General features: G+C 42.7%; 2 protein-coding genes and 1 long non-coding RNA gene across 4 annotated transcripts; 2 read left to right on the plus strand and 1 right to left on the minus strand.

Annotated features, from left to right (window-relative positions):
• Nucleotides 1-641: 641 nt before the first annotated feature.
• Nucleotides 642-17246, plus strand: kdm5ba (lysine (K)-specific demethylase 5Ba). Of its 2 annotated transcripts, none has more exons than XM_035632888.2 (27): nt 642-971; nt 5133-5210; nt 5389-5511; nt 5864-6043; nt 6485-6610; nt 6945-7038; nt 7161-7267; nt 7389-7547; nt 7689-7808; nt 8525-8683; nt 9048-9229; nt 9466-9628; nt 9806-9925; nt 10476-10670; nt 11009-11190; nt 11881-12005; nt 12250-12400; nt 12734-12854; nt 13053-13408; nt 13883-14021; nt 14099-14278; nt 14370-14528; nt 14710-15129; nt 15255-15345; nt 15443-15630; nt 15743-16000; nt 16101-17246. In XM_035632888.2, exons 1-27 carry the CDS (start codon nt 819-821, stop codon nt 16236-16238), a joined length of 4467 nt encoding a protein of 1488 aa, XP_035488781.1. In that variant the 5' UTR covers nt 642-818; the 3' UTR covers nt 16239-17246. The 2 variants fall into 2 exon arrangements, with proteins under 2 accessions (XP_035488781.1, XP_035488782.1); XM_035632889.2 differs by having other exon boundaries at nt 644-971; nt 5864-6034.
• On the minus strand, nt 14663-18957 carry LOC118310092. The gene is made up of 2 exons (XR_004793702.2): nt 18531-18957; nt 14663-15108 (listed from the first exon to the last, which is right to left on the minus strand). It is a non-coding gene; the product is annotated as an uncharacterized LOC118310092 (long non-coding RNA).
• Nucleotides 18438-24670, plus strand: nelfcd (negative elongation factor complex member C/D). The gene is made up of 15 exons (XM_035632891.2): nt 18438-18633; nt 19309-19421; nt 19602-19711; nt 19815-19924; nt 20120-20227; nt 20566-20718; nt 21056-21186; nt 21503-21668; nt 21756-21890; nt 22076-22215; nt 22950-23064; nt 23149-23244; nt 23340-23480; nt 23893-24022; nt 24226-24670. The coding sequence occupies exons 1-15, from the start codon at nt 18577-18579 to the stop codon at nt 24258-24260; spliced, it is 1740 nt and encodes a 579-aa protein (XP_035488784.1). The 5' UTR covers nt 18438-18576; the 3' UTR covers nt 24261-24670.
• Nucleotides 24671-24872: the final 202 nt, after the last annotated feature.

A 24872-nucleotide genomic window follows, 5' to 3' on the forward strand; every position in this document is an offset into this window, starting at 1 on the left:
TGTTTATTATGAAAACATAAACAGTCCAACTATAGCCATATGACTGTGGTCTCTGCCAATCAACGAGCTCCTCTAGACCATTTAAAAACGAAGTGCCGGTCAGCGCGTAGAGATCTAGTGAGTGTGTTCGATTAGTAACACCCGACGTACCGTCGGAATGCTGTCCATTATTTCGGCTCAGCCGGGCGGGGAGAAGGAAGAGCCAGCCCAACTCATATCCCGTCCGTTTCACAGCCGATTGTTCTGCGTGCAAAAGGGGTGACGGGAATCGAACTCACCCAGCGGGGAGCGATCATCTGTGAGGAAACCACGGAACCAATGAGCTCTATAATCCTCAACTAAAGAGTATTTTACTCTCAATGTGTGAACTGCTCGAGGGCAGCGCTGTGTATTTTGTTCGATATTAAAATAGACTGTGGTGACGTTGAAGGCGTTTTACTCCACCCCGACAGTCCCACGGGCACTTAACTCATCAAACATATATCAAACTGGCGCTGTATAGATTTAGTAAACGTTAGTCACACAATCAGTCGGCATTAAATATGTGAAGTAAACACTTAACATTGACGCGGCCACTCCACCACCTGGCTCCCGACTGGGGACTAAATCATTTGTGCGTGTCTACTTTCCGAGGCGGAGGAGCACGGGGCTCCGGCTGTCACCCTCTCGTCTCCAACTAGATAATTCGTCTTTGAGTTCAATGAGTGGAGAGTGGACATGAACTGAGACACAGCGAACCTGTGGCGAGCACATTTGGTCGTGAGGAGAACCCCGTTCGGACAGATATTTCAAGCGACAGTCGCAACGGAGATGCGACGATGACTCAGCCTCAGATAAATGAGTTCATTCCTCCCCCGGAGTGCCCTGTTTTTGAGCCCAGCTGGGAGGAATTCGCCGACCCTTTTGCGTACATCAACAAAATACGACCCATCGCAGAGAAAACTGGCATCTGCAAGGTCCGCCCGCCGCCGGTGAGTGTCTCCGGCGTGTCTCGGACATTTAATCGAGCTTGTGTTTTTTGCCTTGTTCGTCCTGTTTTCGTGTCGAAAGTGTCGCCGCCCGCCGCCGCTGTTGGTGGTTTCAGCAGGCAAAGTTGTGTGTTTTGAGACGGGTTTCAACATGGCGGATTGCGGCTGCGAGTTGAATCGTCAGCTCGCCCGAGCCCGGACTGTGTTGCGTTCGCAACGGCCGCGGACAGAAGGAACTCCCCGACACTGCTCGTTCTGGGGGAAATCCGTGTGCGGGACAAGTTTTTTTAACATCCGAACACTCGGGACGTGAACTCCGCGACAACAGTCAGCGTCGGGACAGTCGTTTAAAAAATTTAAAAATTAAAAAAAAAAAAAAACCCACTTCAAACGGCGAAGTTTGCCTCGTATGCAAATACGACAGGCAATTGTTTACATGAGCGCAGAAGCGAGCGCTCCGTGGAGTCGGTGGCCCCGCAACAAGCCCCCGCGTCGGGTCGCTCGGTTGAAAACGTAGAGCGGAACTTTCGCAGCGGGATTTGACGGATTGAGCGAGCGAGCGTCGGCCGGGGCCCGCTCGGAGGCTGCCCGACGCTACTACGTGCTGGGTGACCAACTGTTCATGGAGAGACGAGTGTCCACACACGTCGCCTCTTCCTGGACTTCTGTCGGCGAGCACAAGCTCCTCGGACGCTTCGACTCCGTCAGTTGGCGGAGCGTTTTGAAAGCTCTCGAACACAACATTGGAAAACAACCCTCCCATTGGTTGTCGATTCTCTTATTACATTTTCTTTCTTTCTTTTTTTTTCTTTCTTCTAATCTGAGGATCCTCGCCTGATCACAGGAGCAAGAATTTAGAAAGTGTCCCAGCACACAAAGAAGATTCTAATAATTATGAATGTCCACCCCACCCCCCCATAAAGACAGAAGTTAATCTAACATTGACCTTATTTCTGACACACCATTGGGGGAGAGGGGGGCGATCAAGGGTGTGTCCAAGCCTCCACGCAAATTAGATCAATGTCATATTCTGCCCAACTAAACGATGTGGTCACGACCGACTCATGGCAGACGTCTCTTTGTCTCTAGTTAGAAGACACTGGGGTCCGAGGTGGAAATTGTTTCTTCTTCTTCTTTGATCTGCGTGGCGTCAGCCAACAGGAGGCTCATCTGCTGCAGAAATCCGGAAGAAGCTTGTAAAAGTCTGCTTTGCATGGCTCCCCAGGCCGGGTTAGGTGTGTGAGGGACTGACGTGTTGTCAGAAGACGGTGGGCGAGGGGCTGACCTCAGTGCAACACACTGCTCCTGTAAACAAAAGAAGGCAGAGAGTGGAACCTGCTTGTCCAGGTCGTTCCCGGTGTGTAGCAGTCAAAGAAGGGAAGGCCTAGTTACTGCACTGCCCCATCGGTTCTCAAACGCACCGTCTCTTTACAATACAGATCTTTTTAGAGAAACCTTTTGTCGATATCATCATTTAGAAAGGAATGAGGAGACAAGAGTTGTGGCCCACCAAGGCTTCGGCAAGTCGTTGAGATACACTGAATGACCACAATGACAAGTTTTAAAAAGCAACGCAGTTCCTACAAATCGAAGCAGCAGCTCAACGAACAAGAAATACAAATGCAATAGCTGTTCATCGAGTGTACACTGGTGCGTAAGATAAACACAAAAAGAAGAAGTCCACCGTTTCCCCATGCACTATGCGAGCTCCATTAGCTGCAGTTCTGTGTCATGCACCATCAGATTCTTCTGAATATTTAGACCAACATTTAGCTCTGGGCCAAGCAAACCGATAAACAGTCTCAAATCTGAGCTCTTGAGAGTGGAAAGGCAAGACAGTGTCGGACATCCTGGGGGCTTGCATGGCAAAGGCGCACACTGTGCACACGCAACGTCCTGCGTTTTCAAGACAGGATCGGGCCTGATATCTCCTTTTTCTTTGTTTCCCTTTTTCGCTCATGTAATGCGTTTCAAAAAAAGATGCTGTTTGAGAGAGGAAGAGGACGTTACACCACAACCTGTTTTTTGATGCCAGGGTTTTTACATATTGAAAATGTTTGTTGTACATGCGCAAATGATTCCCACGTATTATTTTTATGGCTGTTGGTGGTAAACTTCTCACCACTCATAATTGTTAGCTTGTGCTGGAGGGGAGGCCAGTCATGGTGAGGCCAAAGTTGTGCGTGTAACTTTTAACTGTTGTGGTCAGACTATTGCTACAAGTATGGTCAGATGATTGTTTTCCTTTCCTGGCCTGACTTCAGTGGGTGTAATCCAGCTATGTCTACAGACGATAAGGTGCTGGTAATTAAGCTTTTGTAGTCCCTCCTCTGGCTTTTAGTTTCAACCCAGGGAGAGAACTGCCCATCCCGACCCAGTCAATCTTGTTTGTAACACATTGTATCTTTCTTTCTACTAATCTCACTGTGACAGCTGGTCATTCGTAAAGACAAAATGAACGGGTTGTTTCTGTACTATTGAAGAAATACTTTAATAATAATACAAATTTGGATTAGATCCAGATCTGTAGTCTTAATTTCTAGGCACAGCTGAATCAAGTCACATGACGGGTACATTACTTCTCATTCCCTTTTCCTTGCAATGTAGTTTCAGAGGGACTTTGGTTCCAAGATGTGAACATGATGTTTTTAGAGCAAAACCAAGGCCTTATTTTAGTTTGATTGGTCTATTTTGCTGTGACATAAGCAAATATCCATGTACTTGATGTGAATTTAAAAGTACTTTACAGTACTTTACAATTGGAAATAATACTGTCTTGAAGAATGTTTAATTTATTGATGTGAATTTATTTATTCATTTATTTATTTATTTATTTATTTTTTGACAAAGCCTAAACACAGACTTGTGAGGTCAGAATCTGAGCAATGAATGAAACAATAACCCTCCTCTTGCTGTGTGAGAGCAGGTGTGGCTGTTCATTTATGACACGCACCACTGTCTCTTCTTCATTACTCAGGGATTTCAGCAATCTTTTTAGAAATAGCTGGATTATTTCAACCGTACATGTTGAGTTTTATTCTTCCTAACATACAACAGCTGTTTAGTCAACAAACTACCAATTGAATCATGTCAGTCTATGACAGTGTATGTTATTATCAGACTGTCTATTAATCTCAGACACAATTTCACCAGTTTTTTTGTTTTTTTTCTGGTAGTAGTAGCGTGGCATCACATTATTGAGTTGTCGCTGTTCTCTAGTCTTGCAGGAAGTTGTGTGGTCTCGTTTCGAGTAGGTTTGCTTTATACAAGTGTGCAAGTGCATGAATATCAGGCATGTTGGTGTTTAGTCTGCCAAGAAGACAGTCCGTCCGTTTACCTTGTTGTAGTAATCTCTTATCACTAAGGCCAGGCAGTAATTTAGTGTTCTTTTTTTGTTGACTCACATTTTGGTGATTCTTTTATTTAATAATAAGCCAATGTCATTCAAATGGTTTGACATTTTAAATTGCAACATTGGATTTTGAAATTGCAGTGTTGCTGATTGCTGTCAATGTAAATTCTTGTAGTTTTGTTAATGCCAAACACACTTAAATGTTACCTTTTATACATGTCACGCAAAAAATCTAAATGTAATGTTGTGTTGATCGGCCATGTTGCCCAACCCAAAACAATTGCTCTCAGCTATTTGAGTGTGTGCGCACACACACTGGCTTCCTGTAGGCTTTCCTTTAATAACAGGCCCTGAGTTGACTTGTAGCACTGCAGTTTACTGGATGATCACATGGGTGTGCAGATTCATACAAAGACTTTAATCCCTGGTTGAGTTAAACCGGGCTAGTTAGAGGATTAGATGGTAAAAAATAAAGAGTCTTTATTTCCTCTAATGTTGGTGTCTTTTTGTTGTCGAACATTTATATCATATTCCCAAATTTATTTTGGGAACACTCTAGTACTCTGAAATGTCACAGGGCCCCAAATGAATATGCAGCTGAATATAGTTTCAATCAAAAACACAATTTATTCCTGCTGTTTACTTAAGAATACAGTACAGACAGTATATCTTGTTACATTAATGACACATTATTCACATGGGGTCTGGTAGTACTAATCCCTAAACAAAATGTATTTTCAGAGTCTTCTGTTTTAGTTTGATCATCAAAGTTTTAATTTTGCTTAATAAAATGTTTGTTTTTATTCTCGCAGGATTGGCAGCCACCATTTGCCTGTGATGTTGAGAGACTGAAGTTCACACCACGGATACAAAGGCTTAATGAATTGGAGGTAGATTCTTATCATGTATACATTTAAGATACTGTATTCATTTTACCCCCTCCATATAGGGAGTTTAAAAATCGAGCTGACGAAACACGGACAAAGTCAATTGAATTTTTATTCTTTTCTTATTCATTTCTTGTTTTTTTCTCACAATTAAATAACCTCTGTTTGATTTTGTGTTTAGGCTCAGACCAGAGTCAAGCTCAACTTCCTGGATCAAATAGCAAAATTCTGGGAGCTTCAAGGATGCACTCTGAAAATTCCTCACGTGGAAAGAAAGATTTTGGATCTTTACCAGCTGAATTCGGTATGTGCAAATTCTGCGCTATATTTCCAAATTTCTCCCACAAACACGGCAACGCTCGTTCACAGACACTGTGGAATCATCATCACAGACATCTCCTCTCTGCTCTAGTTTTTTAACACTTTTCGCATTCCTAACAGACGTCACATGATTCGTCTGCGTCCGTTGGTAACGCCTCGAAAAAATTAACCAGGAGGTCCCAGACTAATACATATTTAACTTTTAGCCTGACTACGCCAGGCAAAAAAAAAAAGACATGTTTGTGGAATAATTTACACCTGTACGACTTGTTTCTACACAGGAATGAGAACCCGCATTCTGAAATATTGAACTCACGGTTTCTCTCTCTCCATAGCTGGTGAAAGAAGAGGGGGGTTTCGATGCGGTCTGCAGAGAGCGGCGCTGGACCAGGATATCCGTCAAGATGGGCTTTGCTCCAGGCAAAGCAATTGGCTCTCATCTGCGAACACACTATGAGAGGATCCTCTTCCCATATAACCTGTTCCGGACTGGATCCAATCTGCCCGTACGTCACGTATGTTTTTTCTTTTCCCAGCAGAGCAGCTGCAGCTCGACTCGTTCACAGCTTGTTGTTCACAGTTGAGCGGATGTTTGCTGGTCGAATTTACAATGGCAGTCCATTGCAGGACAACAGGCTACTGATTTTGTCCACCAGCTCAGTACCCACAGGATTGATATAGTTGACAGTATTATAGTTGGTGAGACACCGGTGTCAAAAGAAAGAGAGCTTTGTTTAGTTGAACCCTCTCTTTAGCTGATGATTGCAATACCTAGGTTACTGTATAACCAGTACAACACATGTGCATCCAACATTTTTTGTCCAATCTGTATTGTTTGTGGTTTTATTGATTTTGATTAAATTCAGGGGGAGATGCAGCTATTTTTGCTTGCTTTAGTTTTAACCAGACTAGTTCAGTGTTAAATAACGTGAGGTTTTGCCTGCCTCTCTCTGCAGAAGGCCACCTTGACCAATGACACTAAAGATAAGGAGTACACCCCTCATGACCTGCCGCAGCGGCAGTCTGTCCAGCCCCAGGAGACCTGCAGTATCGCTCGCCGAGCAAAACGAATGAGATCTGAAGTGAGTCGATCTTTCTTTCTCACTGTGCTCTTGATATTGTCGCACCAGTCATATAACATTCATATCCATACAACTTTAACACACATTCAACACAGGTTAACCACAGAGCAGATAAAAATGTCTTGTGAGGCTGTCGAGTTTACAACAAGATGTTTTTACATTTTGTTTCCACCAGGACTGAAGAACCTGGGACAAGCCACATATTTCCCACATTAGTTCCCTGGTGTAAAGGGAATACACTAGATTCCTCACTTGCGACCCAGTGTTATGTACAGCTCCTGGCTTTATGTTTCTTTCTAAATATGATCTTTACATCTATCTTTGATTCTAACAGAGAGGTTGTGTTAAAACCGAACCTGGGGAAGTTTGTGAGAATCGTCCCAATCTCAGGAGGAGGATGGGAACATGTACTGCCAAACCAGAGCCTGGTAGGAAACAAAGACAGTCATTGCTCTTTGGTTTATAATACAATATCAATGTGTTGGTTGAAATGAGTGACACTTTTAGAGAATCTTAAAGCTTCTATTGAGCCTTCGTCGTTGTGTTTCAGTGAGAATGGCAGTCACAGAGGTGAAAACAGAGCCCATTGATCACAAGGATCCAACAGAATATGAAGAAACTGTATTGAATATAATAAACAAACCTCCCCAGAATAAAGTAAGTTTATTCTATGGTACTAAGATGATGGTTGACGTCGCAAAGAATCCTCATCACAATCTGCTGTGGGTCACACACATGAAAGAATAATGCAGCACCCACCGCTGTTCCGTGTCCTTAGGTGGACCAGTACATGTGCCTGGTGTGTGGCAGTGGGAGTGCTGAGGACCGCCTGCTGTTGTGCGACGGCTGTGACGACAGCTATCACATCTTCTGTCTGATCCCTCCCCTCCACGACGTTCCCAAAGGCGACTGGAGATGCCCCAAGTGCCTGGCTCAGGTGAGCTGCAAACCCTCCTCCCTCCAGGGAGCCACATCCTGACAGAGAAGCTCGTAATTGGGAACAAGAGTATATGCTCCTGTCATATCAACAAATATAGTGGTTTGTTTTGAACTTCATATTCTAACCTTTCTCCCGCAGGAATGTGGCAAACCTCCTGTCGCTTTTGGCTTTGAGCAGGCCAGCAGGAGCTACAACCTGCAAGCTTTTGGAGACATGGCTGATTCCTTCAAGTCTGATTATTTCAATATGCCAGTTCATGTGAGTTCACAACACTCATAAATTGATATTTAAGTGGCTGCCATTTTACACATCATCTCCTCTTACGTCTTTTGTCCTTTCTGTGATGCGGTAATTTCAATAAAAGTAACTGTTTGTTCAACATTTATTAGCATTTTGGTGGTGCAATTGCACAGTTACACACACTGTCCTAATCCTGACATTATTTATTCTAATATATAACCTGAAATATGGCCTCTCTAGCCTGTGGAAGTAAACTTTTTACTGGTATTATTTATTACTGCTGTGTGCACCAAATACTGGTAATATCAACATTCACAAAATATTCCAGTACATGAAAATGTTCTATTTTTAATCACAAAAAACCTTTTCTGAGAATTGGGCAGATTCTAAAGGGAAGTTTTCTCATACTCCCAGTTATTTGGTTTTATGACTTTGGTCTGAAACAAAGGAATGCTTTGATAACACACTTTCAGAGAGAGTCCTGTTTGTCTTATCTGATACTTGAGGGGGGCAGGGAGCCAGACAAAGCAGACCTCATGAAATCAAGGATAGAAAATGTTAGCTACACAAATTCTTGAAAAAATTAATTTAAAAAAGCTGATGTACTTTACATTGATCTAAACAATTCATGAACAAGAGCAGCAGTGATTGTAAAAAAAAAACCCCATTCAAGTTAATCTTGTCAATGTGTGTTTTTTCGTGTGTTTAATCCAGTGCATTCTGTGTATTTTTAGATGGTTCCCACAGAGCTGGTGGAGAAGGAGTTCTGGCGCCTCGTCAGCACCATCGAGGAGGATGTCACTGTAGAGTACGGAGCAGACATCGCCTCCAAGGAGTTTGGGAGTGGTTTCCCTGTGAGGAACAGCCATTTTGAGATCTCTCCTGAGGACGAGGTACAAACAGTCTGTTGTTATGGTGATGATGTTTTATACTTGTGAAAATTAATTTTGATGATAACCTGATAAGATATGTTTATGTTTGTCACTCTCCGATATCTTGTGAAAAATACAGTTAATGATGCCTAAAAAATGCTCACCCTCAATACAAATATTGATTAAAAAGGAAAAATTGGAAATTCTCTCCAAAGGATGTTGGTTTTTTCAAAACATCTTTCAGTGTTTCCTAAAGCAGTGAAGGTTTTCGACTGGACCCTGAGAGACATGGACAACACTGATACTGTGTATTTGATTTCAGACGTGATGAGTTTTCAGTTCACAGGACTGTATTTGAGTGTTGAGACCTGTCTCTGACCCACAGCACTACCTGAGCAGCGGCTGGAACCTGAACAACATGCCGGTGCTCGATGCCTCGGTGCTGACTCACATTACAGCCGACATCTGTGGGATGAAGTTGCCCTGGCTGTATGTGGGAATGTGCTTCTCCTCTTTCTGCTGGCATATTGAGGACCACTGGAGCTACTCCATAAACTATCTGCATTGGTAAGAGCCTTCACCTCACTCTATAATGTGTCAATAATAGTGATTGATCGCTTTGTTACTGAAATATCTTTCAAAATCGGACAACCTGGAAGTAATTTATCCATTTGGTGATGTTCTGAGTATTTTTTCACTCAGCCGAAAATAGTATTACTAAAATTAGAATACATTGTGGTCAGTACTGGTGATATAACCTTTTCCTATTGGAGTTTATTGAAACTGTTTGACCATATGTTTAGGGGGGAGCCAAAGACGTGGTACGGGGCCCCTGGTTATGCTGCAGAGCACCTCGAGTCTGTCATGAAGAAACTGGCCCCTGAGCTGTTCCATTCCCAGCCAGACCTCCTACACCAGCTGGTCACCATCATGAATCCCAATACGCTGATGAACAATGGCGTCCCGGTAACCGGCTCACACCCATACACTCATTCATCGGTCTTTTGCAAATTTCAAATTCAAATATGATTCACATACTTTGCTTTGCAAATGAAGTACTGGTGATGATGCTAATGCATCAGATTAAATCTGAAACAAATATTGAACTTGGAGTTTTTCTGCCCTTTTATTACTCTTTACTAGATCTATCGCACCAACCAGTGTGCAGGCGAGTTTGTCATCACATTTCCCAGAGCTTACCACAGTGGATTCAACCAGGGTTTCAACTTTGCAGAAGCTGTCAACTTCTGTACAATGGACTGGGTAAGAAATTAGTTCATCCATCTGTTTACACAGCACCAGCCATATTTTTTTTTGTCTTTATTCAAATGTAGTGATTTTGCACCATCCTCCAGTAAATGTTTTTTTTTTTGTTTCCAGAGATCAGGGATAACATGCTTACTTAAAATTTACTAGGAGCATTTTTCTTCTTTTAAAAGCTCGGTGTGTAGGATTTAATCACATCTAGCGGTGAAGTTGCAACTGAATGCCCCGAAACCATAGGCATTGTTACACCAATGAAACAATAATTATAAACATTGTGTTCCATTTATGCGGCTTGGTCCTCCTAAATACTATACACTTGACCTTTAACATAAAATATGGAGTTATCAGAAGAGAATAACAATTCTGAAAACACCTGTAGACATACGACACAGATAATAATAAAAAATAAAGATCTGAAAAAGAATTAAGAAATGAATGTGGTGGAAAAATGTCTTCACATGTATGTGTTCAGTAATGATAATGATAATGTTGTTTCTATTGTTATTTTTCTGCTGCGTTAGTGACTTGTCTTTATTTTTTCTGGCAGATGCCAATCGGTCGTAACTGTGTGCAACACTACCGCCAGCTGAGCAGGTACTGTGTCTTCTCGCATGACGAGATGGTTTGTAACATGGCCTGTAAAGCAGACACCATGGACGTGGACCTGGCATCAGCGGTGCAGAAGGAGATGACCATCATGGTCCAAGAAGAAGAAGAACTAAGACGGAAGATTAACAAATTGGTGAGCAGCTTTTGTCAGAAGGACCTGTCTTTTTTCATCAGTAAATATTTGAAATGGAGGCAGCATGACGTTTTTTCTGCATTTAGAGCACACAACACGATTGAAACTGAGACTACAGAGGTGAAATTTAAGGTCTAAATCTCATTAATTCTTCAGTAGGTTATATCCTGTTATCACAAAGGTAAACCTTTTAAATGGTGTCATCAAGGATAAATTAGAGAAAACTTGAAGATATTTAACATTAAAGGTTCAAAGATTTGGATGAATTGACTGCACAGCTGTCACATTTGGCTCATCTGTCTCTTGCCGCTCTAACAACTGTGAATTTGTGTCCCCAGGGCGTGGTGCAGTCAAAGCAGGTGGATTTTGAGGTGCTCCCAGACGAGGAGCGGCAGTGCAGCAAGTGTCGGACCACCTGCTACCTGTCTGGTGTCACATGTGCTTGTAGTCCCGGCAAGATGGTCTGTCTGTACCACACCAGGGACCTCTGCTCGTGTCCTCACGTCAACCTGACAATCCAGTGAGTCTTCTGTATCCACATCAACTGAACACACTCACTCCTTGATTTGACAGATTTCAGCTTTTACTGAGATATGTGAAGTGGTACTTGCATTTTTCCTAAATACTACCATAGAAGCAACTTGTATTTTTCAAGTTTGGCTAAAATAAAATATAAAAAATTACTTACTTTATGTATCACAGCTGCATTATATTTCTGAGCACAATTCACAAATGGATCATCTAACTTCAAGATTATGAGGTTTTTGCCCACATGTTCTTAGTTAAAGGGCACTTTTTTGCATTTTTCGTCAGAAATTTAAAAAAAAGTTTAAAAATGCAGTTCATGGGGCAGTGATTTGGGTACATGTGGTTTTAAAATGTCATTAAGTTTTAACCTCATTAGATGATGGAAATCAATTTGCAACATCCTAATAATGATACATCTTACATATACTTTTCTAAAAATATACCTGCGTAAGTCAAATCAGCTGTGTTATATAAATAACCAAGCTGTTTGGTTTTGCAGTAATAGTTGAAAATGAAAAGTAGCTGGTAAATGTAAAAAATTAAGAAGTACACATAAGCTTCCTGCCTTGTGTACTATTTTATTTAGAAAAAAATGTCTACTACATTTTACTTTCTATTGGGCCTCAGCAAATGACACAATCACCATGGTAAATTCATTTTCCTGCTTTATCATTTCCTGTAGTTACAAGTTTACACTGGATGAGTTGTACCCCATGATGGCATCAGTGACGCTGCGAGCAGAGTCATACAAAGACTGGCTCTCTAATGTTCAGGAGATCCTGGAAAATAAAGGAAACAAGAAAAGAGGTTTGAAGAAAACTTGTATTTTAAACCCAAATCTGCTTTGTCCTTATTTTAATGAGATACACTCATTATATCACTTTATATATATTATTATCCATATTGCATGCCAGCCATGTACAAAGCAGATATTTTGGAGTTTTTTAGAAAAGGAGAAACCTTTTATTACAAAAGTAAAAATAATAACATTGACCTACCGCCTGTGTGTGTGTGTGTTTCCTGAGAAGTAAAAGTAAAATTTTCTGGTCAGGTTTGGAAGAGCTTCACAGTTTGGTGGAGCAGGCAGAAACAAAGGCCTTCCCACAAACCAGCCTGCAGGAGCAGCTCCGCACAGTCACCACAGAGGCTGATAAAGTTGCTGTGATGGCACAACAGCTTCTCAATGGGAAGAGGCAGACGAGGTACTACAAAAATAGATTTGACATGTTTACATGAGAATCAAAATCAGACTGAAACACAAATATCCATTTCATAAGTCAGATATTGCTGATATTAAATCTCTAGCTTGTTGTATTTTTCTAGACATGACGGCTTTACAGTATATTTTGATGAAAGCTGACTCCCATTACACTTATTAACTGTTATTGACTCATTTACTGCTAGTATTTTCCACTAAATGCCAGAAATAGGTGGCAAAATACAGACTTTATTTTGAAGATGCCAACCTCAGTTTAGAGGAAATCCCCAAAAAATAGTGCTGTTACTGTCTGTTAAGCAGTTTCCGTCTGTTTCAGGTATCGTTCTGGAGGAGGAAAATCTCAAAACCAGAATGAATTGACTGTGGAGGAGCTGAGGTCTTTCATCAAACAGTTGGACAACCTGCCATGTACCATCCGACAGGCTCCTTTACTGAAGGTAATTAAGCTTCTATTTGATGAATTTATTGTTTTCCAACATATTTTTCTCCAAATGACAGAATGTTAAATATCATGAAGATTTTAATTGGGGAGGGGGGGTTCGTGATGTATTTGAGTGAAGTTATTTAAGTTTTTTAACATTGTTGTCCAAGTATTTACATGCTGGTACTACATACATGTTCAATATGACTTTCAGGACCTGTTGACCCGGGTGGATGACTTCCAGCAGCGCAGTGAACGTCTCCTTTCAGACGAGTCCCCCAGTCCGCTGGAACTGCAGGACCTGCTGGATGTGAGTCTGGGCCTGGACGTGGAGCTGCCGCAGTTGCCCCTGCTGAGGGAGAGACTGGAGCAGGCTCGCTGGCTGGAGGCCGTGCAGCAGGCCAGCAGCTGGCCGGACAGCCTCTGTCTGGACACCATGAGGAGGCTGATTGACCAGGGCGTAGGTCTGGCCCCGCACGGCTCCGTGGAGAGAGCCATGGCTCGTCTGCAGGAGCTGCTGACGGTATCGGAGCAGTGGGAGGAGAAGGTGCTCAGCCTGATAGAGGCCAGGTGAGGTCACAAAGCCGCACTGGACCTGTTGCATTTGCACCTTCAGTTTCCAAAGTTTTTTTGGTTTTTTTTGAGGGGGTCAATCCTGTAGCTATGTTTTTGAATGAAGAAACAAACAAATGGACTACATGGTAACATAAGGTTTGATTGGATTCTACAGTAGTAGAACTACAAAAATAACAAATGGTTGTTGTTTGAAACCAGCTTAAACTCCAGACAGTGCAGAGTGAAATGTGCCACGTCTGCAGAGCTGGATCATGGTGGATAAAGAGGATCATGGTGTTGTGATAGTGCTTAACCCACTAATGGCTCCACAGGGACTACACATTGTAAAGCAGCAAACACGTCAAATAATCAGATTTTTGGTCTTTATATATAACTGTGTGGGGGGAAAATGTTGTTGAAATCAGATTTTTTTTTGTCATCCATAAATACATTAGTTGAATGAATATTAAAACTCTTGTCACTTCACAGGCCATGTCACAGCTTAGAAACACTTGACGCTGCTCTACAAGAAGTAGAAAACATCCCGGCTTATCTGCCTAACTGTCTTCAGCTGAAGGATGTCGTCACCAAGGCCAAGAAGTGGCTGCACGAAGCTGAAGCTCTCCAGGTAAAATAAATCTAATTTATTCTGGGATTTGGCCACAGATGGTGTGTGGAATTAATCTTGTGTGATCGTGTTCGCAGCTCGGGGGTCGTATTCCTGTGCTGGACAGCCTCTCTGAGCTGGTTCTCATAGCAGAGAGCATCCCAGTGAGGCTTGACCCACTGAGTCGTTTGGAGGCGCTCGTCACTGATGTTCAGGCCTGGAAGGAAAGCGCAGCAAAGACATTCCTACTGAAAAACTCCCCTTTCTCTCTCCTTGAGGTAAACCGACATATTACTTGGCACAAGTCATTTAAAGCCATTTTATATTTTCAGACCAACCGGTAATGTGTGTTTGCTTTCATGTTCTCAGGTGCTTTGCCCAAGATGTGACATAGGGACCGGACACCAGAGGTCAAGATCTAAAAAAGCAAAAGAGGCTCCACAGATAAATAAAAAAGCTGCAGCAAAAATGGAGTCTCTATGTGACGTGGAGAGAGCGCTCTCTGAGAGCAAGGACTCCGCTTCTGCTGTGAGTGGAGCTGTATTTACAGATTTTTCTTTCTCCACAACAAGTATAATTGTTTAATACACCTGTGAAACAAAGTTCTAATCAAAAAGCAAGCAAACTTCTCAGACTGCAAAAAAAAATACTGACAGACTGAGAATTGTTTATAATTTTATTTAATCTATTTAATTTTCTTTCCTCACAGATGACCACTCTCGCTGAGGTCCGCCAGAGGGAGATGGAGATCTTGTTGGCTCTGAGGGCTTCGAATGAATCGAAGCTTCTTCCTGCTGAAAGCTGTGGCACACCCAGTGTTTGTGTTTGCCAAAAGGTCCCCTCAGGTGCCATGGTGCAGTGTGAGCTCTGTCGAGAAGTTTTCCACTGCGGCTGTGTGGACGCAACCGCAGACCTCGAGTACGGCCAAGCCTGGCTTTGCCCTCTTTGTCAGCGGTCGAGAAAACCCCCTCTGGACAAGGTCCTGCCACTGCTGGCTTCACTGCAGAGGATTCGGGTGCGACTTCCAGAAGGAGACGCCCTTCGTTTCCTCATCGAGAGGACAGTGCGGTGGCAGCACAGAGTTCAGCAGGCGTGCACAGAGGGAGTTCTGGAGAAGGTGTCAAAGATGGTCAGTGGAAACACATTTTAAAACGTGTTGAATCACCTGACTGTTGCTCTGCAGATATAAGTCATTATCAGAAGGATTGCTTGCTTCACTAGTGACATGGATGCATTGTTCTGTTTGGTTTTCAGGTGAGAGCTGGATCCAGAACATCTTCACATCTGACTCAGGAAATAAATGGTTCATCTTTTTACACAGAGCACAAGTCTGTCCCACTCCAGGGTCAGTGTTAAAGCCTTTACACAATTTTCCTCCACACATACTTTACAGTTATTCTTTTTATTTCACCCTCTGAACTTATTTATCATGTTGGTCACAGGGCTTGGTCCTGAGCTGGATGAGCTGATGGTGGAGGGATTCCTGCTGCAGGTCACCCTACCTGAGACCGAGCAGCTGTACAGATACCTGCTGTACAAACTGGCCCCCCTGCCCTCACTTTGCAGCCCCAGTGGGAACCACACAGACCAGGACCCGCAGTCTCCGAGAGGGAGCCCCCATCACAACAAGGTAATGATGATCACAGCTTAGATTTTTGCTCGGGGAGCACATTCACAATCACATGTGATATTAAGTCACTATTTTTAAATATATTTATTGTAATGATTATGTCTCCATGCAGAAAGTAGCCCCCAGTCTCAAAAAGGATGCCGTGAATTGTCAGAGCAAAAGGACCAAGCGGCGTAAGGAAAGCTCTGACTCTCAGCACAGTGAGAAGGCCAAGAAGTGCCGTAAGAAGAAGTCCAAGAAAAGCAAAGAGAGGAGTGAAGAGACCAAGAGGACAAGTTCTCCGACACACACCGCGTCTGCTCCATCAGACTCGGAGGAGGATTACTCACTGTGTGCTGCACCATGGTGCAGAGAGCCAGAGGGTGACGAGGTTCGTTTGATATCACATACACTGCACATAACATCACCTGACCTGAGTGTGAACTGACGAATCGAACAGCACCTAAAAACAACATTTTTCCGCCTTTCAGGTAAACTGGGTCCAGTGTGACGGCAGCTGCAACCAGTGGTTCCATCAGGTCTGTGTTGGTCTGTCTGCTGAGCGAGCAGAGAGGGAGGACTATGTTTGCATAAGCTGCACACAGCCGAACTACAAAAGAGGAGAATGAAGACCAAAATGTGACTTTGAAGGATCAGCAGTTTTGTTGCCGCAGCACTTAAGTGCACACCTGAACTCTGTGTGCCCTGTGCCCCCCCACCTACCCCGACCCTCTGGCTTGCCCTTAGTGAACTTGGTGCTATTTACTTTTTTTCCGGAGTTACGAAAGACTTCTGTCGCTGTTTTGATCACGTGGCTGGTTTTTCAGCTAATCAACTAATCCTTTCTGAAACTTTCCAAGACTTGATGCAAATAAACAAAATGGCAAAATGTTTCAAGAACCAACAGCGCAGGGATATTTTTCAACCAAAAGAAGAAAAGAAAAAAGTCAATTTGACATCAGATTTTAAAAAGAAATTCTCTCTTCTTTTTTTTTTACATGCATCTGAACAATGTGAAACTTATCTTTCTCTTGTAGAGTAAATATTATTTATCTAAGCAATAACTGAACTGATCAATTGAAGTTCAGTTTTCAACTGAGCTATATTTGTGCTTAGACATTCTTTGATAGGATGCCTTGTTGAAGCTAAAATTCACTTTATGAATCCTATGATCTTACACAGTTCAGTTAAAATTTGTGAACAAATCGAATCAGAAACAAGAGAGCCAATGACTGTACGTCTGACTTGTTGATCTAAAGTGTGCAAAAAATTTGCACCTGAAGATTTTCCCTTTAAGAAATAATTGACTTTGATATTTAGTCAGATTTCCTTTTCCCGCTGTCTGCGGAGGAATAACCCGAGCCCTGGATCTGTAGTTCCTGGTGCTGGTGGAGACTTGATGCTGTTCACAAAGTAAGAATGAACTGTCCGACATCAAAGGAATGTACATTTTGTTTTTAGGGTGGATTTTCCCTTTATATGGTTTAGGATGAAAATATCGTGTTGGATTTAGATTTAACACCGACTGTGTGATTTATTTGCCACGGGTATATGACCTTTTTCTGCTCCTTTGCGTAAATAATATAATTCATATGTTGCAGTTTGCATTATAAAATAAAAAAATGTTTGTTCCCATATGCCTGGACCTGTCCATCTTGCTGAAAATCATACAAGTAAAACGTATCTACTGCTGTCTGAAAACATTTGGCAAGGCTGATTTTAAAGTTCCTAGAAAAAAGAATGTCAAACAGCTGGTATCGGTGCTGTTTTGATCACAAATGGCTGCTGAGATGCTTCTTTAGAACTCTTCAATGTAGCTGCTCATTACATCTTCATTTCAGTCTTTGCTGCAAGTTGAAGCAACTGTGACCTGAAGTTAACCTGCTGGGAACCGACGCATTCAAAGACATTGAAACCCAATAGCGACAGGATGTGATCTGAAGTGGCTCACCTCATCTCTTCAAAGCTGCTGATTATGATTAGTGTTAACTTCAAATGAATTTATACAGCTTGAGTCTGTACCTGTTGCATATGTATTTTTGATCTGTAAAAAGAAGAACTCATTTACTTAAACTGATTTAAGCACAACAACAGGAACCAATCCTGTATGTGTAGAGATGTCACTTTTGGCTGATTGTTCAGTTCACAAAAACACAAAAAGGTGAACTCAAACAATTCATATACTGTTGGGAAAAACAGTTGGGTACATAAATACTGGGGGGAAAAACTGTTCCTTATTCATAATTCATTGTATCACACGAACATGCAGTGGGTAATTAATAGCTAAAACTAAAAAAAATGTTGTGACTGATAAATTATGATTCATAAACATATTAACTATATCTCTATTAGCCCGTACAGTACACAGGTTGTAGTGGTGTCCTGTTGTTTGCAGTAGTCTGCAGTACAAATGTCACTTCACATGTAAAGTAGTCAAGACGTTAACAATGTTTAAATAGTCTGTCACAACCATGGACGTTACCTCCAAATTAATCCATATTTCTGCCACTTTGTTCTCAGTGAAACTTCCTTTTTGTTCACACACTATGCAAATACGAAAAAAGTGTAATTTCACATCCTGAGCAGCCTGACCACCTGCTGCTTCTGTCAAGTTATCGTTTTCATTTTAGAATATATTTTATATATTTAAGGATACATTTTTGTATTTACCAATACTTGTAAATTATTAAGGAAATTAAAAGTTATGTTACTTCAAATAAAAAGGTGATGTGCTGTGGACAACTGTACCTGACAGTCCACACTCAGGGGAAAGTACCCTGGACCCTGAGGGGGCGTGGCCTGTCGTTCAACGTCTCGCCATTTTCCTCCTGTTGTTGTTAGCTTGCTAGCTAAACAGGCTACCTGTTTCTAGCATCACTCGCGGTCCAAAGAAATAATTAAAATAAAGATATTCGACTCACAGCTGAGTAGCTGTTGACGATCCACCGCCGCCCTGTCCCCGTCGTCATGGAGGAGGAGTATTACAGCGGCGGAGGAGACTGGGAAGGCACGGACGGTCACACGGTGAGAGCTCCACTTGTTGCTGTAGGTGGAAGCAGCGTTAGCTTAGCTGCGGCTGCGACCGCCGCCGGCTCGTTGTGACAATTGAACATCAAACACCCGCGAAGCCCAAACACAGAGGTGGTGAGCGGGGGCAGATGTGTCCCCGCCGCTGTAATGTAATGGTGTAACGAGAGTGTGAACCCGCAGCGGCTCCGTGGGAGCTGCAGGCTAACTGACGACACGCTGCTCATGTCCACTTGGCTGCAGCCGCCAACGAACCTCGAGCGTCACGTTGGCTGCGTGACCTAAATTTAAATCGGACTTCAGGTAGAGATTGGACGTCTGCAGCAAAATCAGCAGCACGTCAGTTGTGTTCACTACACGTGCACCCACCGGTTTGTCGAATAGTTTGTAGTGACCGATCAGATCCAGGAGTTGTCTCTGTGGACGTGTAGTGACAGAATCCATCCGCAGCGTGTTTGATCACTTTTATTCAATAATGTCAAACATTCATTTGATGATGCTCAGTCAGTCATGCCACTGGAGCTTGAAACATATCATACATCTGACAACCATATGGAAACAGTGTCCATGGTGTTAGTATGTGACTCACCAGTCCTCCTGGCACACCTCTGTGTGTCACACCAAGAGAGAGGACAGAATTTGACAGCAGCGTAAAACAAACGTGTCTTTCAGGAGGAGGGTTACGTCGAAGGGGAAAATGACGGAAAAACCCAGGAAGATTGTCTGCAGAAGTTTTCCAGCAGGGACTACATCATGGAGCCTGCGGTCTTCAACACCCTCAAAACGTAAGCGCCCGTCTCCCATACGAACACGATGTAAACTGTCTGTCATTCTGCCATGATGAGATCGGCACAACGAAATGATCAAACACTGGTGTTTTGGTCACTAACAGAGGAATCATTAAGATCTACTGAAAATTGGATGATAACCATCCTTAAACATAAGCCATGTTTTCCCCCCCACAGGTATTTCCAAGCTGGTGGTTCTCCAGAACACGTCATCCAACTTCTCTCAGAAAACTACTCTGCTGTGGCGCAGACTGTGAACCTGCTGGCAGAGTGGCTCATTCAGATGGGTAGGTAACCGCCGGCCACGTTTGTGATCATGCTGTTGAGGTAAGTGTGTCATCATTGCTATTTGATTGATATTAATCTGTAAGTTCTGTATTTTCACTGCAGGTGTGGAGCCTGCTCAGGTCCAAGAGCGAGTAGAAAACCACCTCAAGAGTCTCCTCATAAAGCACTTTGACCCTCAGAAGGCAGATTCCATTTTCACTGTTGAGGGAGAGGTGAGATTTGTGAACGCTAGTGGGGGTTTTGTGTTTTTTTTTAACAATAACAGTTCCCTCATATTATGTGCATCGTGTGCTAAAGACTTTGTCACCAAGGTTACATTCAACTGGAGTTGTTATGAGCCATATTTGGCACGAGATGTGCGGAAGATGTGCACGCATGAAACTAATCCAGTCTGCTGTGTGTGTCAGACTCCTGCCTGGCTCGAGCAGATGATTGCACACACTACGTGGAGAGATCTCTTTTATAAGCTGGCAGAGGCTCACCCCGACTGTCTGATGCTCAACTTCACTGTCAAGGTAACTTACTCTAAAACAACTTCACAGATATTATTGCTTCATGATTTTCTTCATTGCCTCTTAGTATAAGAGCATTTAATTTAAAGACATAACTTGGGCATTATTTTTAACATTCAAACAAATGATGATAGATGACCATATGATAAAATAATTAACAGTTGCAGGCAAAAGACAGGTAGAAATGAAAAATGTATTCTGTCAAGGTTTTTTGTATCTCAGCATTTTACTATAGTATAGGTATTATTGATTTGTGTGTGTGTGTGTGTCTGTGTGTGTGTGTGTGTGTGTGTGTGTGTGTGTGTGCCTGTGTGTGTGTGTGTGTGTGTGCGCATGTGTAGCTCATTTCAGACGCTGGTTACCAGGGTGAGATCACCAGTGTGTCTACAGCGTGTCAGCAGCTGGAGGTTTTCTCCAGAGTGCTGAGGACGTCGTTGGCCACGCTATTGGACGGAGGAGAGGAGAACCTGGAGAAGAACCTGCCAGAGTTTGCTGTGAGGCTTCCTTCCACTTCCTCTCTGTAAAGCATGGTTCTATGAAAGAAGAACGTCATCAACCATGTTAAGCAATCACATTATTTAATTAGAGTGCAGAGGATTTTGGTTAGTTATTATCAAGTCTGGTTGGATATTTCCAAGTATCCCATCCTTTAGTACATTGCAGTTATTGGAATATTTGACATCTATAAACTCTGAGTGTAGCATTTAGATGATGCAGAATTTTGACAACTGCCCAGATGACACAAGGAATGTGGCGTCATCTTGGGGTCTTGATTTTGCTGTTTCTGCGTTTGCTGATCTCTGCTGAGTTGTTCCCGCCTCTCCCCTGTAGAAGATGGTGTGTCATGGCGAGCACACCTACCTCTTCGCCCAGGCGATGATGTCCATCCTGGCCCAGGAGGAACAGGGCGGTTCAGCTGTTCGAAGGATCGGCCAGGAGGTGCAGAAGTCCGCACATGAGAGGTACAGTTCTCTCACTTTCAGTTGGACCTGAGCTCTTCTCTTTGGTTTCACAGAGCAGCATTGATCATATTTGACTGCAAAAAAACATCACAGGGGCTGAATCAAGTTATTTAGATGATTTTGCTGGATAAAACCAGGTTTCGCATAAATCTGCCTTTTGCAACAAGGCCCAGGAAACTGCCTCAACCATTAAAAACCACAAACACTGATCACGCATGTGAGAGAGCCACCTGTACATACTTTTGTTTTTGGTGACATTAAGAAGTACCAAATTTCACTGTTGACAACAATTCTGTGGTTGTGATTCTTATCTCAGAGGTCATGATGCCAGTCAGATTACCCTCGCGCTCGGTACAGCGGCAGCCTACCCTCGAGCCTGCCAGGCGCTGGGTGCCATGTTGTCTAAAGGAGCCCTGAATCCCGCGGACATCACCGTTCTGTTCAAGATGTTCAGCAGCATGGACCCTCCTCCCGTGGAGCTGGTGAGGAAACAGCGTCTTTCAGCCCGTGTCCACTGAATAACCTGTTAAAGTGCCGAAGGCTGAAACATTCCTCTTTCTCGTCTTTAGATCAGAGTGCCCGCCTTTCTGGACCTGTTCATGCAGTCGCTGTTCAAGCCTGGATCAAAGATCAACCAAGACCATAAACACAAATACATCCACATCCTGGCCTACGCTGCCAGTGTGGTGGAGACGTGGAAGAAGGTACAGAGAACAGGGTTTGAAATCAGCTGATATAACGATTTAGAGAAAGTTACATACATGCAAGAATGTTCTGCCAGACGAGTAGTCGTCTACTTTTGATCAATAGAAAAATAGTTTTTTACGCTCTGTGGTTCCACACCTGCTTCTTCAACTCTCTTTAACACGTGACACCCGTTCAATCCCAGAATAAGCGAGTCAACATCAATAAAGATGAGCTCAAGTCGACTTCGAAGGCCATCGAGACCGTGCACAACCTGTGCTGCAACGAGAACAAAGGAGCTACAGAGCTGGTGGCTGAACTCGGCACTTTGTACCAGTGCATCCGGTGAGTGGACGAGCAAGATTTCTCTGCCATAGCTCCTGCACCACCCACATCTCCTGATTATTGCAAAGGAAAGAACGTGTTTCATTTGAAGAAAAACAGATTACTACTTATGATAATGTTTTAGGAGATGGGGAAAAAATGACCTAATGTGCATTAAGTTAAATCAAACATTTGTTAAATGTAGTTAAGGTGTATTAATGGATTTTATTTAACTTGTTGGTGATAACAGAAAAGGAAGAATATAATTATTAGAACAGAAATTATGGGAAATGTGTTGACAAACACATAATCATTTTCCAAAAATGTTATGAAAATTGTTATGAAAACTATCACATCATATGAAATTTATCACAACATTTCTCAGGTTGAATGAACATATGGCTTTGAATCATCTGCACACTGAAGGGAACAGAGAAAACTGTCCAACAATCGCACAGAAAATGTTTTTTCTCAGCTCACGTTAAGTGAAAAGAAAACCAAAACATCTTATTAAATGTTTACCTGCAGTTTTTAAGATCAGTGTACATCAGTATTTACGTTGGATTCCACAGAAGCAACACAACTTGCAACGCTTCCACTTGCTCCTTAATAGATTTTTTAATGTGTATGTGACATTGGCAATTGAAATTGATCTGGAAGAAAACATATAAATAACCTGTAATTTGATAACAGGATTTTCCTTGACTTGACTGACCACCCTGACTCAATGTGTGTGTTTGTGTTCGTGTGTTCAGCTTTCCAGTCGTTGCCATGGGAGTTTTAAAGTGGGTGGACTGGACGGTGTCTGAGCCGCGGTACTTTCAGCTCCAGACCGACCACACTCCAGTACATTTAGCTCTGCTGGACGAGGTCGGAGGTCACTACACAGATGACAATTTTCCCGCCTTTAAGACATGAGGTGAATGTTAACACAAACGCCTCCTCTCTGCACAGATCTGCACGTGTCACCAGCTGCTGCACCCACAGGTCCTCCAGCTGCTCATCAAGCTGTTTGAGACGGAGCACTCGCAGCTGGACGTCATGGAGCAGGTGTGTGCGTTTTGTGGATGATAAAATACAATAACTTCTCGTTTCACTTTTCAACACGAGTCTGACAGCATGTTGGTTTTATCCCCCTCCCCCAGCTGGAGCTGAAGAAGACTCTGCTGGACCGAATGGTTCATCTGCTGAGTCGTGGCTATGTCCTGCCAGTGGTTGGTTACATTCGAAAGTGTCTGGAGAAACTCAACACAGATATTTCCCTCATCAGATACTTTGTCACCGAGGTAACAGCCGGTTCTGATCTTTGCAGATCCTGTAAGTCTCGAACTATGATTTATACATGAGGCCCCTCTGGCCTAAAAGTCGAAACATGTCAGGTAGCACTAGGCGAGTCAGTAAAGTAAAAAGGTGCCTGAAAATGGTAAATGATTGAATATGCAGTATGAAGTCATTGAGTTACTGATATTGCCACTGTGTCAACAGTGAAGCATTAGCATGAGCTGTGATAAAATTATTTGATAATTTTTTTAGGGTAAATCTTATGAACAATTGTCAGTTAGTGTTCACACATCAGTATTTGTCAAATTAACGTACTTGAAAACCGTCCTGTTTTAATGCCGTGTTCACAGATATTACTAACATGCACACGACTACTTCTACTACTAACATGTTTCAACTCGTGTTTTTCTCCACCAGGTGCTGGATGTGATCGCGCCTCCCTACACATCAGACTTCGTTCAGCTCTTCCTGCCCATCCTGGAGAACGACAGCATCGCAGGGACAATCCGCACCGAGGGAGAACATGATCCTGTGGCAGAGTTCATCGGTGAGTGAAGCGCCGGCAGTTTGAGCCGGAGCAGTCGTTCTATTTGGCCCAACAATATTAGAGCTTTGCATGTTGCACATGAGTAGGGAGTGTTTTTTATCACACACGAACGAACGAACGAACATGTGACTGTGAAACCGGAAGTTAAAATAATGCGTATGTGGAGCTAATGTGTGGAGTTTTGCCCTTTTTTTTTCCTCCAGCTCATTGCAAGTCAAATTTCATCATGATTAACTGATGTGGAAACGGACACTGAAAACATTCTCGGTGGAGATTGCACCAAGACAAGTTACAAGGACAGAAGAGCTGTGATCTTGACAACAAACTGAACGTTCTGCTTGATGCTGAAGCACGTCGCTCGGAGACGAGACAGACTTTTCACTTTGACCAAGTGAATGAGGATTATTTCGTATTGAGACAACGAAAAAGGCAAATGTCTCTGAGTTGATGGACTGAAAGAGAAGTACGGTAACACGGCAGAGAAGCTTCTTCTCTGAACATGCAGCTAAATGTTTTTCTTTTTCAACATTGTATTTTCTAGATTTTATGTTTGTTTGAGCGATTTTAAAATAAAAACCGGAATGTGTAGATTTTTACTGTGCATTTAAATTTTATGCAATCATGATTAAAAAATGATTCTCCATAAGATTACGTAAATTCCATTCAGTCTTGTGTTTATATTGGAGCCACCTCGCAGTCAGGTGTGATCAACAAATACACATCATTGTACAGGTGAGGACCCTCGAGTCGCCCGTCTCAAGTGCAGATACTGTTGAGAATAAGATCTACTTTATCTGACATTGGTGAATATTTATGGTCTGTAACCAAGTGACAACCCACCGTGACATCA

Source organism: Scophthalmus maximus, chromosome 6 (genome assembly GCF_022379125.1).
Source record: "Scophthalmus maximus strain ysfricsl-2021 chromosome 6, ASM2237912v1, whole genome shotgun sequence".
Taxonomy (NCBI): domain Eukaryota; kingdom Metazoa; phylum Chordata; class Actinopteri; order Pleuronectiformes; family Scophthalmidae; genus Scophthalmus; species Scophthalmus maximus.

Coding starts and splice junctions, on each gene's coding strand:
- nelfcd (XM_035632891.2), top strand. CDS start 18,577: ATGGAGGAGGAGTATTACAGCGGCGGAGGAGACTGGGAAGGCACGGAC. Junction 19,712..19,814: donor AGAGTGGCTCATTCAGATGG/GTAGGTAACCGC, acceptor TTTTCACTGCAG/GTGTGGAGCCTGCTCAGGTC. Junction 22,216..22,949: donor ACTTTGTACCAGTGCATCCG/GTGAGTGGACGA, acceptor TCGTGTGTTCAG/CTTTCCAGTCGTTGCCATGG.
- kdm5ba (XM_035632888.2), top strand. CDS start 819: ATGACTCAGCCTCAGATAAATGAGTTCATTCCTCCCCCGGAGTGCCCT. Junction 14,022..14,098: donor ACGAAGCTGAAGCTCTCCAG/GTAAAATAAATC, acceptor TCGTGTTCGCAG/CTCGGGGGTCGTATTCCTGT. Junction 14,279..14,369: donor CCCCTTTCTCTCTCCTTGAG/GTAAACCGACAT, acceptor TCATGTTCTCAG/GTGCTTTGCCCAAGATGTGA.